Genomic DNA, 18,125 nt, shown 5'->3' on the forward strand with positions numbered 1-18,125 from the left:
CAGATACAGCGAGTAATCTGTGATAGTAGCCGAAATTTATTGCAGAACTCAATTAGTATTTCTCCTCTCTCATTCCTTTTATCAATCCCGTACTCTCCCGTAACCCTTTCTTCTGCTTCTTCCTCTACAACCGATCTCCCAACACTATTAGATTTTCATCTTCCTTTATGCATTGAATTACCCATTCAATATCTTCATATATTCGCTCTCTCTCTTCATCTTCTGCTTGCGACGTCAGCATGTATACCTGAACTGTTGTTGTTGGAGTTGGCTTGCAGTTGATTCTCATGATGAACAATCCTGTTACTGAACTGTTCACAGTAACCCACTCTCTGCTATGCCCTCCTATTCATAACGAATCCTAAACCCGTTATCCATTTTTCTGCTTTTGCTGATATTACCCTAAACGTGCCTGACCATAAATTCTTATATTCTTTCCATTTCGCTTCATAACCCATGCTACAGCTACACTGAGCTCTAAAATGTCCATTTTCAGATTTTCTAGCAACGGTATTACGGTATAACGGGAGAAGCATTTATTATGAATACGAAGGTAGGGCAGAGACTGAGCTACAGTGAACAGTTCAGTGACAGGGTTGTTCTCATCATGAGAATCAACAACAAACCAACACCGACAACAACAGTTATCTTTCGTATCTTCATGCCGTTGATCAGCGCCGATCCTTCCGCCTTTTAGAGGCAAGAGAGTGCTCTGAACCTCTGTGGGCTACCCTGTCCTCTTTGACAGGGCCGTTGACAGAACGAGGGTGATATCTTACACTGGAAGTCTTAGGACGCTATTGTTGATGATTCTTATTCGAAATTTAAGCAGTCACTAATTCAGGATTCGGGACCTAGGACGTTTCGATTAGTAGTCAAAGACACCACTCCTAGACCTCTCAAATCATGATATTGTCACAGCTCGGCAACCACATGATGAGCGAAGAGGCTCTGACGCATTAAATGTCTATAAGTTCAGACGCGGCCGTTCCCATCAATCATGATCAAGAATATTTATTTTTGTTCCAGCAAGGTCATAATGTTTGAGCTCTGAGCATGTTGTAAGATACTGCTACAAGCGGTTTTGTGCAATATGGGACAATGGTGTCTTTGGTCAATTCTGCTTCCATTTTTGTAGAAGCCGCTATAGGGAAACTAAAGAAAGAATTGAGAAGCAGTTGTAGCTAAAAACAAGACTCACACAGAAAGACAATACTAAATAGATGACAGAATGCTGAAAGGTGAAACTGATATATGAAGGATTATATGAAGAAAAGACGTGTGGTCTATGACCGAAAAAAAGGAAAGCAGGAAAGAAAGGGCTAGCGTATTTAATTCGTAAGCATAAAGTCCTCTCTCCCGTGTTCGAGCTCCGCCACCGCTTACATTTTGAATAAAAATCATCAGCACTGGCAGCCGAAGGCCTCCAGCATAAGAAGACACCCTTATTCTGCCTTGTTCGACAAGGCGGAGGAGCGGACAGATGTTCAGCACACTCTCCTGCCTTTAAAGGCGGAAGAATCAGCAATGAGTATGGAAGGGAATACACTCCAGCTGAATGAATCACAGGTAATTTATGGTCAAAAGTGGACTACATTAACTGAAAAATTCTTTGTAGGGCTTGACGACATCCGACCGAGGCGTCATCGTTTCACCTGAGTTCTTTCACTGAATTCCAGTGGCAGTGGAAGTGGTGCGCTACTCGCGCTAGAGGTCGCTGACACTCGCGAGCGTGGCGACACCTGCGATGTACGTAACTGGTTCAAGTTTCGTCATTACAATTTCAACACGAGAGTAAGAATAGATATGTTGACGTACAGTATGGTTACCTTGGCTTGCGAGAAAGTCATGCGTTAAATTTCATGCCTTCTCTCCGTCTATAAACTGCAAAGTGGACATATGACACTCGTGACTGATGGCGTTCGTCAGAAGGACACGTTCACCTGTGTGTCAAATTTCTTACTATTTAAAGTTGGATATGTTATTGTGAGCTTGAATTAGTTTTCATTGTTGACAAAGAAAAGCCAATAATTGTACTACTGCAGCATAGTGAGCAGGGACACAGATCTGTTTAACGGCAGAAATATTAGGCTTTCTGATCTGTGGGTGACTTTCGAGTGGAGTGGAAAGAACAAACGTGTTTAGTGCCTTGAACATGCCGGTTTTTGTACTCGTAAAACAGGATTTGTGAGAAGTGTTACCCTTCCGATTTCATTTCAAGAATTCTGATGCGAAAACAACGTGCTCAGATTGGTTTAGACTATTCAGAGAAAAGAGTTTTGAGATGAGAGACAAAATGCATGCTTATCGGTGTGGTGTACCTCATGCTGCGAGTGGGTCAAACGGTGAATGCGGAACGGGAGGAAACACAATTTCTCAGTTTCAATCCCATACTTCCATGCAACATGGCTTTCCTGAAAAATACGTGATATCTTTCAACGATTTCAAAACTGGCTCCAAGAGTGGATCTCTTCAAAAGAAACCGATTTTTTAAATTGTGGAATCCACTTGTCACCTGAAAAGTGGGACGGTTTATAGCTGCCAAAGGGCACTACTTTCAGTAAATTACTTTATATCTTTGTATTAAAATAAACATGCGTTTGCTGTTCAACAAATGGCGATAATTAACTCAAATAGCCATCTTCATGTATAGGTGGTCTCTTGTTTGTGTCTTACCGTCAGCATCGTATCGGACTCTCTATTGTATGTAAAAATTTTAATAGGCGCTAACAGAACGGTGAGGCATGGCGGTAGGGGGAGGTCAGCTCTGCACAGCCTAGAACCTACAAAAGTTGATGAAGGATGGGAGAGAGCTCAGGAGTCGAAGTATCGCCTTGGGTGCAAAGTGAAGAGTGCTTTGTGCCTCGTGCTGAACATTCTCAGAAGATTCTCTTCTTTTTTTTCTTGGTCGCACTGAGAATGCTGACATACTTTTGTGCGAGTGACCATGATGAACCAGAAACGATAGGGTTTTGAAAAAGACGTGCATGACGATAAAAATTTAGGTGCATTTTAACTTACACGTAGGACTACAAATCAAGACACGTTTATAGGATTTGTCATCCTGGAAAAAGCGTTTGACACTGTAAAATGGTACAAGAAGTTCGAAATTATGAGAAAAATTGAAGTAACCTATACGGAGAGACGGGTAACATGCAATATGTACAAGAGCCAATAAGGAATGTAAGAGTGGGCGACCAGGAATGAAGGTCTCGGATTAAAAACAATGTAAGAAAGGGATATAGTCTTTCGTCCCTACTGTTGAATCTGTACATCGAAGAAACAATCATGGAAACAAAAGAATTATTTAGGAGTGGAATTACAATTCAAGGTGAAATTTTATATCAGTGATTCGATTCGCTGATAACATTGCTATCGTGAGTGAAAGTGAGGAAGAATTACACAATATGCTGAACCGAATGAACAACCTAGTGAGTACAGAATATGGACTGAGAGTAAACCGAAGAAAGACGAAGGTAATGAGAAGTGGCAGAAATGATAATAGCGAGAAACTTAACATTAGGATTGATAGTCACGAACTAGATGAATTTAAGGAACTTTGTTACCTAGGCAGCAAAATAGCCAGTGACGGACGGAGCAAGGAGGGCATCAAAAGCAGACTAGCACTGGCAAAAAGAGCATTCCTGGCCAACAGAAGTGTAATAGTACCAAACATAGGCCTTAATTTGAGGAAGAAATTTCTATATGGCAGTGAAACGTTGACTGTGGGAAAACAGAAGAAAATAGAAGCATTTGAGGTGTGGTATTAGAGATGGATGTTGAAAATTAGGTGGACTGATAACGTAAGGAATGAGGAGGTTCTGCGCAGAATCTGAGAGGAAAGGAATATGTGGAAGACACTGACAAGGGGAAGGGACAGAATGATAGGACATCTGTCAATAGGTCAAGGAATGACTTCTATGGTACTGGAGCAGCTGTAAAGGGCAAAAACTGTAGAGGAAAACAGAGATTGTAATATATCAAGCAAATAACTGAGGGTGCAGGTTGCAGGTGCTACTTTGAGATGAAGAGGTTGGCACAGAAGAAGAATTCGTGATGGGTTGCATCAAACGAGTCAGTAGACTGATGATTCAAAAAGCTACCGTTTTTACGAGGATATATCTTTCACATGTATGCAGATACAACTTTGACGTCCTTCTTACAATTACACTTAGGATCATAGCTTTCATTTGCTTTTCACAAATGTCCGCTGTGACTTTCACTGTACGCACGAAAGAGAGCGAGGTGACAGTCAAACTCGTAGCGTACTTTTGCGAACGTGTCTGAAGTTAACGCATTCATTGCCGCCGCTGTGCAGCGTCACAGGACAGCCAAAGCTGTTGGAAGGGAAGCACACAGGTGGACGCTTTCACAGCTCTCATCAATAAAATACCACATACCGTGAGATCAAGCGACTGCACAGGCTAGCGCTGCAATGCGACATCCGGTAACTTCCTTAGCACCGATCCATTGCTGGCGCAGTGAACAGCACTGCCGTACACTGTGCGAAAATTATGTCGCAAAGTTGTAACTGAACTGTTACTGTTGAAAAGCAGAGCGCGAAAAGCCATCTGTTGCTGTGATACTGCCTTTTAGACTCCATGCACAATGTGTAATGAAAGAGAGAGCTGCCTGAATCAAGGAGACCCCCAGCGGCAGTGGCGTGAACCAGCGACCTACAACTGGAGCCACTGTAAAATTTAGTTCTAAAGTGAAAGTAAAAATTTACTACGAATTTCTATCTTTATTCAAGTAGAAAAAATACTCTTCTGAAACCGGGTTGACCTTTTCGTAACGCCCTGCGCTTGCACACTTATTCAAAATGAAGAAACAGACAGTAAATCGCTAGTGACGAGTACAGTGCCGGCGAGAGCACAGTGTTATGTGATCTCCATTCTTTACAGAGACAGGAGACAAAGACTAGGGGTAAGATATTTCCGATTTTACTTATTCAGCTTAAGGCGGTTTAAAAACAGCAAACTCTTCACGCACACGTCTCAGTCGTCTACGCTAAAACTATTCCACTTAAGTTACGACCATCACATTTCACTAAAACAACGTGTCACTAAATGCGAGGGAAGGATTGGACTGCAACCAGGCTGGCAAGTGCTGTATACGGCAGTGGACCTACCTTTACAGAGACCGCGGCACGGCCGCACCAGATCGCCGTTGGGGCCGCACTTGGGGACGAAGACCGAGCAGAGGAAGAGGGCCGCCAGCTCGTAGCAGCGCACGTCCACCACCACGTCGTACACCTCCAGCTCCTGAAGCACACAGCACGTCGCAGCAAGTGAACACACTAAGGCAGGGGCTCCTTACAGCACTCGCCGTCTAACCTATCTTCTCCTCAAAATCAAGAAGCTACGCATGCCTATTCTGGCGTGAAACCTAGCTTAATCCGCTAGTCCGTGAAGCCTGAGAATACCTGTGCCCAGCTTGATATAGTTTCCTTGACTCCCGGACTGTAAGCTAATGACAAAATATGAGCGTACGAAATATCAGACCGGCGTTGTGATTTGATTTAGGACTTTCTAGATATTAAAAAGAACTTGACATTCTTAACGAAGAACGACCTTCAGACTTGTGATTAGCTTCTTACATACCCCAAGGGAGGAAAGAACACTAGAGTTTAACGTCCCGTCAACGTCGATTTCATTAGAGACGCACCATAAGCTCGAAATGTTTCAAAGATGGCAGTTGTCCGTGTCCTTCCGAAGACATCACTCCAACATTTGCCTGGAGAAAAACCTAAATCTGGATGGCCGGACACGCATTTCAGTCGTCCTCTTGTCGAATGAGAATCCAGTGTGGTAAGCACTATGTCACCTCACTCGGCCCCAAGAGAGTGCTACTGGTCAGTTACTGTTGTTGCCAGCTCCATTATGCAGTTCGTGGATGATACTATTATACGTAGAGAAATCTCCACGTAGACGATTGTAGCGAAATGCAGAAGACCTTCAGAGGATCGAAGATTGGTGTAGGGCCTTGCATTTGGCCGTCAACATAAACACCGGGAAAGTACACTACTGGCCATTAAAATTGCTACACCAAGAAGAAATGCAGATGATAAACGGGTATTCATTGGACAGATATATTATACTAGAACTGACATTAATTACATTTTCACGCAATTTGGGTGCATAGATCCTGAGAAATCAGTATCCAGAACAACCAAATCTGGCCGTAATAACGGCCTCAATACGTCTGGGCTTTGACTCAAACACAGCTTGGACGGCGTGTACAGGTACAGCTGCCCATGCAGCTTCAACACGATACCACAGTTCATCAAGAGTAGTAACTGGCGTATTGTGACGAGCCAGTTGCTAGGCCACCATTGATCAGACGTTTTCATTTGGTGAGAGATCTGGAGAATGTGCTGGCCAGGGCATCAGTCGAACATTTTCTGTATCCAGAAAGGCCAGTACAGGACCTATAACATGAGGTCGTGCATTATCCTGCAGAAATGTAGGGTTTGGCAGGGATCGGATAAAGGGTAGAGCCACGGGTCGTAACACATCTGAAATGTAACGTCCACTGTTCAAAGTGCCGTCAATGGGAACAAGATGTGACAGAGAGGTATAACCAATGGCACCCCATATCATCACGCCGGGTGATACGCCAGTATGGCGATGACGAATACACACTTTCAATGTGCATTCACCATGATGTCGCCAAACACGGATGCGACCATCATTATGCTGTAAACAGAACCTGGATTCATCCGAAAAAATGACGTTTTGCCATTCGTGCACCCAGGTTCGTCGTGGAGTACACCATCGCAGGCGCTCCTGTCTGTGATGCAGCGTCAAGGGTAACCGCAGCCATAGTCTCCGAGCTGATAGTCCATGCTGCTGCAAACGTCGTCGAACTGTTCGTGCAAATGGTTGTTGTCTTGCAAACGTCCTCATCTGTTGACGCAGGGATCGAGACGTGGCTTCACGATCCGTTACAGCCATGCGGATAAGATGCCTGTCATCTCGAGTGCTAGTGATACGAGGCCGTTGGGATCCAACACGGCGTTCCGTATTACTGTCCTGAACCCATCGATTCCATATTGTGCTAACAGTCGTTGGATCTCGACCAACGCGAGCAGAAATGTCGTGATACGATAAACCGCAATCGCGATAACGTTATGGTACGTATTTCTCCTCCTTACACGAGGCATCACAACAACGTTTCATCAGGCAACGCCGGTCAACTGCTGTTTGTGTTTGAGAAATCGGCTGGAAACTTTTCTCATGTCAGCACGTTGCAGGTGTCGCCAAAGGCGTCAACCTTGTGTGAATGCTTTGAAAAGCTAATCATTTGCATATCACAGCATCTTCTTCTTGTCAGTTAAATTTCGTGTCTACAGCACGCCATCTTCGTGGTGTAGCAAGTTTAATGGCCACTTGTGTATTTCAGATAAATAGGTGAAAAGTCCCGTTATTCTATGATTGTACAACTGCTGAATATTCAGTACCAGCTTTCACATCTGTTATGTATCTGGTAGCATGCACACGGAGTGTTTTAAAGCGAAAGGAACACGCTAATGTAACTGTAGAAAAGGCAGCTGCCAGCCTGAAATTCACTGGAAGACTCTTCAGGAAATGTAGTCCAGCCACGACAGTGGTTGCTTAAAATAGTCGCGTTCGACCAAGTCTCCAGCATTGCTCGGACCTTTAGCAGATTGGACTGGTAGAGAAAATAGAGAAGATTCGAAAAAGAGAAGCGTGTTTCTTTACAGGGGTTTTTCAGAACGCTGAAAGCGCCACACAGTTTCTCTTTAACGAGACGGAGGTTTTACCACTGGCAACGAATGAGTTCTTACACGAAATGAGTCACCAACTAAACCGACCAGCGTCTGGAAAGGCGTTGTTAGGCCCGTGACTCGTCGTACGCGCCCCCGCTGACAGTGTTCAAGTCGGCCTCTCATGAGACGCGGGCACAGCCGCAGCCACTGGAGCGATCACTTCCGGTGGCGGGTCTCCGTCCCAGACTGTCCACTGGTCCCGGATTTTTCCTCACTACAGGTCCTCCCCACACTCGTGTATTTGGTCGCGTGTTTCGCAAGTGCGCTTCATCCTGATTAAAAGATACTGAAGATGTGTATGTGAAGCCAGCCGGAAATTAGAGACATCGCACCAGCCACGTCGCCCTCAGTCCTTTTGATTTCAGGAATAAATGAGAGGATCAGTTGCTTAGATTCGCTTGATACTTTCATTTAACGGGATAAATATATTTTGATTTACATTTATAATGATTGAGCTGATAATAAGTTCAGAAATTTACGATCAAAAGGCGTATTATTAATCTGGTAAAATGACATTAGGCTCTGAGTTTTGCTTTATGCTTAGAGAGATTCTGTGCGTCAACATTGACTTAAGAAACAAGCAGTTGTGGTCCTAGGACCGTCTCGTTCATGTAATAAATTGTTTTCCCTTACTAAGGCGAGAGTAAAGATGCACATCAGACCTGTACGATTCTTCTTTCTGTAATTTAATTTTCTAAAAGAGATTAGTTTGTATGTTGGACTTTAAGTCTAGATGAACTCATCAAAAACTTAGTAAAGATCAACGAATGTTTGACTTTAAGCACGAATACAATTTATGCTGAATCGGTTTGTGTTTCTAAGGCAAAGAAATTGTTAAAACCGGTGCTAATACTTACAGTTTGTGCGTCTCGCTGGGTGAAGTGTCCCATGTAGTTAGGGAACATAGTGTAGTTGTACGGGATCTTGTGATAGTGGCAGAATGTGACTATCACTGGCAGACAAATCCCTGTAAACATACCGAAACAATGGATATAGGTAAAGTATAGACAAGTGACAGGTACATGGTGACAGCATCACTTAAAAAGCAGTCTTAAGCATGCATGTCAATACGACTGTGGCATATGTTCGAACATCAAATTAAACTCCAAGATGTCCCATACACTCTAAGATCTCCTATTCAACAGAGTGTTTTATTATGTTAAATTTCTATTAACAGGGGTTGAGCTTCAGGTATTTCCTTTTCTAGCTATTACTTCTCTTAAAGTTTCATGAGGAATTATCGAGCTAGGAGACATAATTTACGCAGAGAGATGTTAGCTAGTCCTTCTGCTTCAATATGGTAGAAGCCACGACATACAAGACATGTACACAAAGCTGTAGAGTTGCACAAAGCAAATTCAAACATCCTCAAGTTGTTCCTTTCAACTTACACACAACACTATTCCTGCAGAAACTTTAGCCTCAAGTAACCAAATATAAAATTATAACAATTAAAAAAATATTTAATATTTTTTTCTTAATGTTCAAAAAGTTTCTTTATATTGTCTCAGTGTCAAATGTGTTTAGCCTCACATACTGATAGTTCTGATTAAAGGACAAGATGCATTACAGTTAACCCCTGGGTATTTTGGAATGTTTTTGTGTTCGACTGTCTTACCAGAAGATATTTAAACTTCTTTCCATCTCTCGTTACGTATCTGGCACTCGCGAGACCTAATAGTAACGCCACCTCTATTTTTTGGGCATTACCTCAATTCAGCCACAGCAGTGGAAGTCATCTGAATGGAGTTAATATACAGGCACGCCGTTTTCAGCATTGGGGCTGTTTATACAGTACGAGGCGGCCCAGGCCAAGCACCTCAATACTGCAACCTCAGCGGAAAGATGGCGATTTTGCAGGTAGACGCAAGTCGTTTCCACTCTCCCCGCCCTAGGATTTGTTTTGTGCATTAGTACAACTAATGGGTCGCTAGTGGATATAAATAATCATTAACTTGAGCACAGGCGTCAACAGACCAGCAACGCCTACGGGGACGAGAGGCCCACGCCGGACGAGCGAGCGACATGGGACAGCATGCAGCCGTTACAAGTTCGGGTGCACATCCCCGCAACTTCTGGTGGTGCCAAGTCCTTCCCCTTGGACTTGGCGCTTCAACACCGGCGGTCTGTTCCTCGCCTTCTCCAGACCCGTGCAGTTCAGTCGTCTACCCTTCCGTACGGCAGCGGGTGCCAAGGCAGCCCGCCCCGTCACTCGCTGCTGCGAATTCCACCACCGAAGTCTGACATCCCCTGCAGACAGCTTGACAGCGCTGCTACCTCTGTCCGCGAGCGGTCGTGTTCCGCTGACTGTGCCGCACATCATTGCTTGGCATTCTGGAGTCAGCAATGTTCGTCGCTAAGGAACTGTGGGGTAGCCGTCAGCTCGCCGTCGCCACGAGCCGCCTTCACTGAGACACTACCAGTTTAATCAAATGAGTGATAATAAAGCGTTTTCCCTTTTCATGATGTTTGACTACGCTATCAACGGCCTGTTCTCGTGACCTCACCTCACCACCACTACGCAAGTCTGCACAGAAGTACATGAAGTGTATTCGCAGTTGTGAATACGAACTACCGCCCCAGCTGTATAATAGAATGACGAAATACATGCATGCATGCAATATTGCATCGTTCTTCTTAACAACCCAGACACTGCACTATCGTACTTATCCACCAATAACAGACAGTCCTTCGGTTAAAATGTCCTCCACTGTACGTGAATCACATAATTTATGTACGATTACAGGTTGTGGTGCAGGAGTAACGAGATATGAAAGTTTCTGTCTTGGCCCTGAGTCGTGCACGGATAACCGAGGAGGTTAAGGCGACCGCTCGCGTAAACCGGGAAATCAGCACTCGTGTCCCAGTCCGCCACAAATTTCCACTGTGATCATTCGCAACTGCGAATACATTTCATGTATTTCATAGCAGCTGTAGCCGCCGGAGTGCCTGATCCTTCGGACTTAGATGCGTGTCCGAAGGAACATTACATCTTTCTTCTTAACAACACAGGCACTACAACATCGTACTGTACAGGAGTCGTCCAACACACTGGGACTGTCTTAAAATGTTTCTCTTTGTCGCTATGAAGACTCGCCTGTAGAGCCTAATACACCTTTCTGATATACGTTGATCGGCTAGAACGTCATGACCATCAACCTACCGTCGATATAAACCCGTCTAGGCGAAAGCAGCATCATATGGCGAGGAATGACTGCTAGTCAGACACACCCACGGTCCGTTTAGTATGAGTGAGTGTGCCGCCCGTGTGTAGAATCGCGAAGGAGCGCGACCTATCTGAGTTTGACCGAGGGAAGAGTATTTAGGAGACTGCACGACTTTTCTGGTGTCCGAGGAGTGCTATGATGAGTGTCTTCAACACGTGGTGAAACCAATGTGAAACCACGTCCAGAAGTCGTGTAGTTGGGCGCCAAACCCTCACTACAGATGTCGGACGAGGTAGGCCCTGCAGACTGGTGAAAATATGACAGACGGCGAACATTAGATTTTAGTGCTGGGTAGAGTACAGGTATGTCTGAACACACAGTGCACCGAACACACCCAACGATGGGTCTCCGCAGCCGACGACCCACGCATGTGCCAAAGTTAACACCACGTCATCGGCAACTACGACTGCAGTGGGCACGCCACCATCGGCACTGGACGTTGGCACAGTGGCAGAGCGTTGCATTGTCTTGTGGATCCCGATACTTTTTTCATCAAGCCCATGGGAGGGCGCGAATCCGTCGTCTTCCAGGCGAACAGCTTCTCGACATCTGTACTGCTGGACGGAGACCATTATGTTCTGGGGAACATTCACGTGGGCATGTATGGTCCGGTGGAGCTCGTGCAGGGTATCATGTCGTCCAAGGAGTATCGTACACTGCATGCAGACCACGTGTACCCCTTCATGATGATCATGTGGAATTATTCAGCTGCAGTGGAATTATTCAGCAAGATAATACGCCATGTCACAAGGCCAGGAGTGTGATGGAGTGGTTCGAGGAACACAGTACCACGTTACAGTTGACGCTCTGCCCCCTCCCCCCAACTCGTCAGATTTGAACCCAAACCAACACAACTGTGATGTGACTAAACGTGGCATGAGAGCTCCATATCCCGCTATCCGTAATTTACCAGAATCAGGTGACTTGTGTGTCCAGATGTAGTTCCAACTCCTTCCAGCGACCTCATTGTTCCATGCCACGACGCGTCGCCGCTGTTATTCGTGCCAAAGGTGGGCGTACGGGCTATTAGGTAGGTGGTCATAATGCTCTGGTTGATCAGTGTACGTTCCTAGTACGGTGGAAGTTTTTACTCTGTACTTCGGATGGAGGTGATCGCTTACTAGGAGAGATATCAGTTCTTTGACTTTCCTGCCAAATATGCGGAACTCTTATTTTAAGATCCTGTTTCTCTACATTTAATTTATAGTCAGCAGCAGTAATGGATTTTATATCTTCAACAAACCTAATATACAACAGTAGTGGAGAAATACTGCATCCTTGCCTTACGCCCATTTCAGTAAGAGAACTTTTCTCTTGGTCCTTCATTGTCACAGTTTCTTGTACGTAACGTATATTATGCGTACTTCTCTATAGCGTATACCTTTTCGTCTGAGGATGTTGCATAGTGCGGCTGATCCCGGTGGAGGTAGGAGTCTTCCCTCTGGCATGGGTCTGTGTGTTTGTCCTGAGCATAATTTAGGTTAAGTAGTGTGTAGGCTTGGGGACTGATAACCTTAGCAGTTAAGTTCCATAAGATTTCACACAAATCTGAGCATTTTTGAGGATGTTGCACCACTTTATGTTGTAGATCGTTTTTCTAGTTAGACGAATATTACGAAGGTTTCTTGCGTTCTTTACCAAACGTTACACTAGAGCTGCCTCTTTGGTGCCTTTATATTTCTTAAAGCCAAGCTTAGGGAGTTAAAAGTAAAGGGATCGACTGGTCGAGCAGCTTATCGTAAGTCATGCATTTCTGTAGTCAGTGCTAAGCAACGCCTAAAGTGTGTAAAGACCGACATTGCTGGACGCTGGATGACTGAAAACAACTGATTTAGAATGACGGATTACGCTGTATCTCGTGGCAGTTCGATGGAAGGGTATCGGTTTGACGAAAGCCTGGAAAACTTGAATTGTGATCATGTCTACTGCCGACAGTGAAGTACAGAGCAGGCGGTCTTACGATTTGGGGGTGTTTACCGATGTTGTTGTGTGGACCCGTTAATGCGCCGCAAAAAAAAAAGGGAAGGTTATGAACATACTCCAAAGCATTCTGAATTGCATAGAATAGAGAAACAGATTCACTTTTTATTGGCTTTCGGTTCACGTCCATATAGCCATCTCAATAGTGGAAAGATGATGCGGCATTGTGTTTGAGGCAATTTTCTTGTCAGTAGCGACGATGCGAATGTAAGGACAAGACAACACCCAGTACCCTGGTGGAAACAATCTCGAACCCGGTTGGGAATCGAATGCAGGCTCCTTCACTAAAGCTATCTGTCGCGCTGACTCTGCATGTACCGAGGCGGACAGACAGGTTGTCTGGAGACGGTGACTGTTTCTATCTGCATTACAGTGCACCCTGTTATGAAGCAGCATCTTTGAGGCACTGATTTGTCGACAATAATATCGGTTCAAATGGCTCTGAGCACTATGAGAATTAACATCTGACGTCATCAGTCCCCTGGAACTTAGAACTACTTAAACCTAACTAAGGAAATCACACACATCCATGTCCGAGGCAGGATTCGAACCTGCGACCGTAGCGGTCGCGCGGTTTCAGACTGTAGCGCCTAGAACCGGAAATACCTCAAAAGTGGAGGGAAAAAAATGTTGAACATGTGATGTCACCAGATGACGCACGTGCAGCGGCTAACCCTATAGGTCTGCCGCACCTGATCACCCCAACCACATTCAAATATTTACGTCGAAGTGGCTCCGGGCCTACGTCGCTCAAGGTTCGAGTTTTGAGCCTGGCAGGCAGTATTTTTCTCATTGTGATACACGATTAGGTTATACATTAAGGTAAGATTTATTACTTTATTTACTAGTCTCACGGTCTCCGCTGTTTTATTGCACAGTACAGTATTACAAAAACTTGCAGTATTGCGTCAGAGGTAAATGACCGTACGGTCGCGCGGTTCCAGACTGAAGCGCCTAGTACCGCTTGGCCACACTGGCCGGCGACAACAATATTCCTCAAAGGACTGTCCTGTGCAGAGTTCAGATCTGAACCCAATGGAACACCTATGAAATGAGTTAGAACGCCGATTTCGCTCGAGACCCCAGCGTCCATCATTACTACCTTCTCCGGTTTCGGCTCCTGAGCAACGAATGGTCTGCCATTCATCCACAACAAGTGTCCGCAGCCGAATTTAATCTGTCATAAAGGCGAAGCGAACTTGAGCGAATTTATTAACGGATTAAGGAAATGGCTGCGGTAGCGAGTTTGTCGTCATAAACAAGAAGTGTACGGTGGATCAGGCGCAGTTCAGCGGTAGCAGTGAGATTACGCTTTCTGGGTAGCGCCCGCCCAGTGTGGTCCTCGGGTGCAAGGCCTGCAGTGGGCCACCTGCCAGCGAGCGGCTGCCGCCCTCAAAGGGCTGGGACTGGGCGGGGTGGGCGGCCTGCGGGGGCAGGGGCAGCGGTGGGGGTGGGGTTGGGGCGCTGGGCCGGCTCTCATTATGGCGCCGCCCGGCAGCCGGCAGCCGGCAGCAGGCTGCTGTTTGAGTTCCGGAACACGCCCCACTATTTGCCAACTGGCCGCCGAGCGGAGCCGGAGCGAGGAATGCCGGCGTCGCCATCGCCTCTGGCGTTATGCCGGCAGCCGGTGGCGGTGAGCGGCGGGGGCGGAGGCGGGAGGAAGCGGGAAGGAGGCGAGGCGGCCGGAGCTGCGAGATTTGAATGGCGCGCGCCGCTAAGTGCCAATGTAAACGGCAGTCACTTGTTTCCGGAGCGCCACCTTCCGAGTGGCCGCGCTGCGTCTCCCCCCCCCCCTCCCTCCCCCTCCCCTCCCCGCCACCACTCACGGGACGCCTCGCGTAATTTCCAGACTTAGCGCCAGAGCCAACTCGCCCTCCTCCTCCGTTTGCAACTGTTTCCCCAGACGTTTCTTCCGTTATCGGCGATCCTTCGACGTTTGCAGGAAGGCGAACTCTGCCTCCATCATCTCGGTTGAAAGGAAAAAGAGACTTCTAGGAAGGCCACCTTCTAAGTCTTTGCTTTCAGACGCAAATGGAATATAGATATCTTCGGCTTTAATAATATTCCCCATTCGGTCTGGGTAGTTACCTTCCGAGTCTCTTCATTTTGATTAATGTTTTCTCGTATTTTATACCAGGTGATTTAACTGCTCAAAGGAGAGGGATGTATGAGCAAGTAGCGGGCCAAAGAAATAACTAATTAAAACTGCACCGCTTCTAAATTTCTTTTACAAGAGATGGTTTTTCTGCTTTATAATCCCGACTGTCGCCCTCAATAGATGGCTGTGATTTATAAGTAAAGGGATGCCCGTAGGCTTTACTATGATTCACTACGCTTGATTCGAATTGGACCCGCTCCCGAGACTCACATACTTAAAACTGAAGTTTAGTTATAATTAAACCACACAAACTCGATCATTCAGAGTGTTACTTTACTGACAATTACGCTTGAAGAATTTTAAACTACAGACGACACAATGTGTTTGACTGAAAATACTAAAACTTGTTAAAATTTTTTATTGATGAGTTTACCTATTGCTGTATTATACTATTTAATATTCAATTTAGAATACTGTATATACAACCCTTAAGACATGGGATAGGGCACCGAAATAAAGTACAACGGATGTTTTGATAGAACAAATTGCCCTAAGACCTAGATTTCATTTAAGAGCTGGTCAAGAAATGCTGACCATTGATCTAAATACTTCTGCAGAATATACGATAAAGGTCTTATAAGTTCTTTATTACCTTCACTAAACTATATTAAGTCAGAATAATTCTCAAGCATTACATCTTTGTAGCTTACCCAAACAACACGAACATTACGGGATCACAAATGTACCTGCCGTATACTTGTCAACAAGAATATTCAACAGATTTATAATGAAAACGGTTTCATCCAAAATTTATTGTTCGAATCAAACATTTCACTGTAAATGTTGTTAAGCTAAAATCATTTACAAATGTGAAGGTGGTCTGCCTCTATGGGAATTTTCTCTGACGGCACAGCGAAAAATCGGCAGACACACTGCATACTAGGAACATTTCTCCCTTTTGCACACATTAATATTCACATACATATACATACCCAACGATTCTTCCACATCTAGAAGCATCCTAGCAATTAAAAATTACTGAACACAGTACACTATCTAAGATTCTACATTAATATTCATCAGATGTTTAAGTTCTCCAAGCAAGGTACTTTTGATGTTACAAAATATAGAAGTTACGTAGTCCAGAACATATGGCAAACCACGTTTGTCTACCCCACACAGATATACATACGTAAAGTTATACAAACAAAAACGCTTGCAGAATGACTGTACTGTATAATAATTGCTACTGGTTTTTGCATATTATTTTATATCTGATCAGAAGAAATGCTGAGAAGTGCCGTAATTGGTAGACAGTGTCTACTAAATGCGAGTACTATAATGATACCGATGAAACGTGGGAAGATATTAGCTATGGAAACCACCTAGTGTAACAGTAAAGGCTATATTAGTTTTGCATCATTGTTATTTCACTAAGGTCAACATGTCGACTGATTCGAAGCTGTTTTCACTGTCTTCCTACGTCGTATAAATGTTTTCATTTTTTACAAGCTTACTCTTTGCTGTAACACTTAAGTCGTTTTCCACATTCACACGTTTTAAGCTTCCAGTGAGAATTTATTACAGGAGATGTTTAGAACATGCTCCACCAATCGAAACGCAGATTCGATATTGTGAATTCTAGCACCGCACGCAGGTTTTCAGACATAGTGGACGGACTCGTCCCGATCTGTATGTCAACTTTTGCACCGGCAGGGCATATACGTAACACTGAAGTTCGGGAGAAAACTAAATCATTGCTTTAGACACTGACTTTTTTATTCGGTTCGATAAATATTAGTACAGATATCGGTGATCATATTTATTTTACTTTCTATTGCTGTTACGGAATTGTCGAACAGGAATAGAATATTGTTGCGTTCTTCGCAAGTTTGACGTTACTGTGTAGCTTGCGTTGTCGTTGCTGTCCGGCCTCATGTTCTTCGCGAAGCGATGATCAGCTGCAAAACTGCAGGTTTCTTCCATTGAGCCCAGCAGCACGCCCACTACTGGCCCAATTGCAGCCTCGGCGTGCAGACACTTTAGTGTGATGAGCTCTGCAGCTGTCTTGTCTGTCTGACTTGACTTTACAACACAACTTCTGCGTCACATTCAGAAACACTGTTGGATTACGCAGAGTACACATTTGGCAACAACAGCTTAGTTCTTGGTGCAAAAGTCATATTTTTTCTTATGAAACCGTAACACATACAGAGAGACTTGGATAAGATAACAACGCTTCAGAATATTTGCTTCTGTCATTCTCGTTGCTAGTATGTAAACACTAAACGAAAAAAACAGATTCCAATCCTCACCGCTGATTGTATTTGTTTAGGATTATCGAAGGAAAGACAGTTTCACTAGCTATTTGAGTTTCGATTTTGCAACGTATAGGTGGAGTCCGTTCTACTGTTCATCATGTTTTTCTCGTGGCGCTCGTTGTTGATGGAAAGCGTCGTTTTGTTTTTCGTGTAAAGTTTTTTTCTACAAAAAAAAGGGAGATCATAAGTGCTCATCTGAAAGAGCCATTACACATTAGTTTAGTGTGATATTCGTTCCACAATCTGTGTTAACAAGGGTCGTAAGAGATGAAGAATAACCAACGCTGTAGTAGCTACTAAATGGTGCTGTTGCATAGCTGATGGCGGTATCAGACGGGGCGTTGGAGGCATCAGGCTAGCCACGTCGGGGACTGTATCGAGATGAGTTCGTATTGTCTACATCAGACAGGACTAACGGAGGACATCAAAAATGTTCAAAGAAAGGGAGACCATTTTATAATATCGCGAAATAGAGGAAAGAGTGCAGCAATATGATACGCGAATTTGGGTGGCAATCATTGAAATACATTTTCGTTCTAGCAGAATCTTGTCATGAACTTCCTCCTCCGAATGCGAAAATATTTTGTTGGCGCCCACCTACGTAGGGGGAAATGGTCCTCATAATGAAATAAAAAATGTTAGAGTGTACTTTTTCCCGGGGGAAGTTAGTGTGAGTGAAACGGTGGAGAAATAGCTTGAAGGTATTT

At 44.6% G+C, this 18,125-nt stretch overlaps 1 protein-coding gene across 1 annotated transcript in view; it reads right to left on the bottom strand.

The window, feature by feature from the left end:
• LOC126267385 (uncharacterized) overlaps positions 1-18,125 on the bottom strand; it is a 319,133-nt gene that overhangs the window by 162,651 nt on the left and 138,357 nt on the right. The window contains exons 5-6 of the mRNA XM_049972617.1: positions 8,650-8,759; positions 5,132-5,264 (exon numbers count right to left, since the gene is read on the bottom strand). Of these exons, the coding sequence (XP_049828574.1) occupies positions 5,132-5,264; positions 8,650-8,759 (243 nt within the window). The remainder of the gene's footprint in view (positions 1-5,131; positions 5,265-8,649; positions 8,760-18,125) is intronic.

Source organism: Schistocerca gregaria, chromosome 1 (genome assembly GCF_023897955.1).
Source record: "Schistocerca gregaria isolate iqSchGreg1 chromosome 1, iqSchGreg1.2, whole genome shotgun sequence".
NCBI classification, from domain to species: Eukaryota; Metazoa; Arthropoda; class Insecta; order Orthoptera; family Acrididae; genus Schistocerca; species Schistocerca gregaria.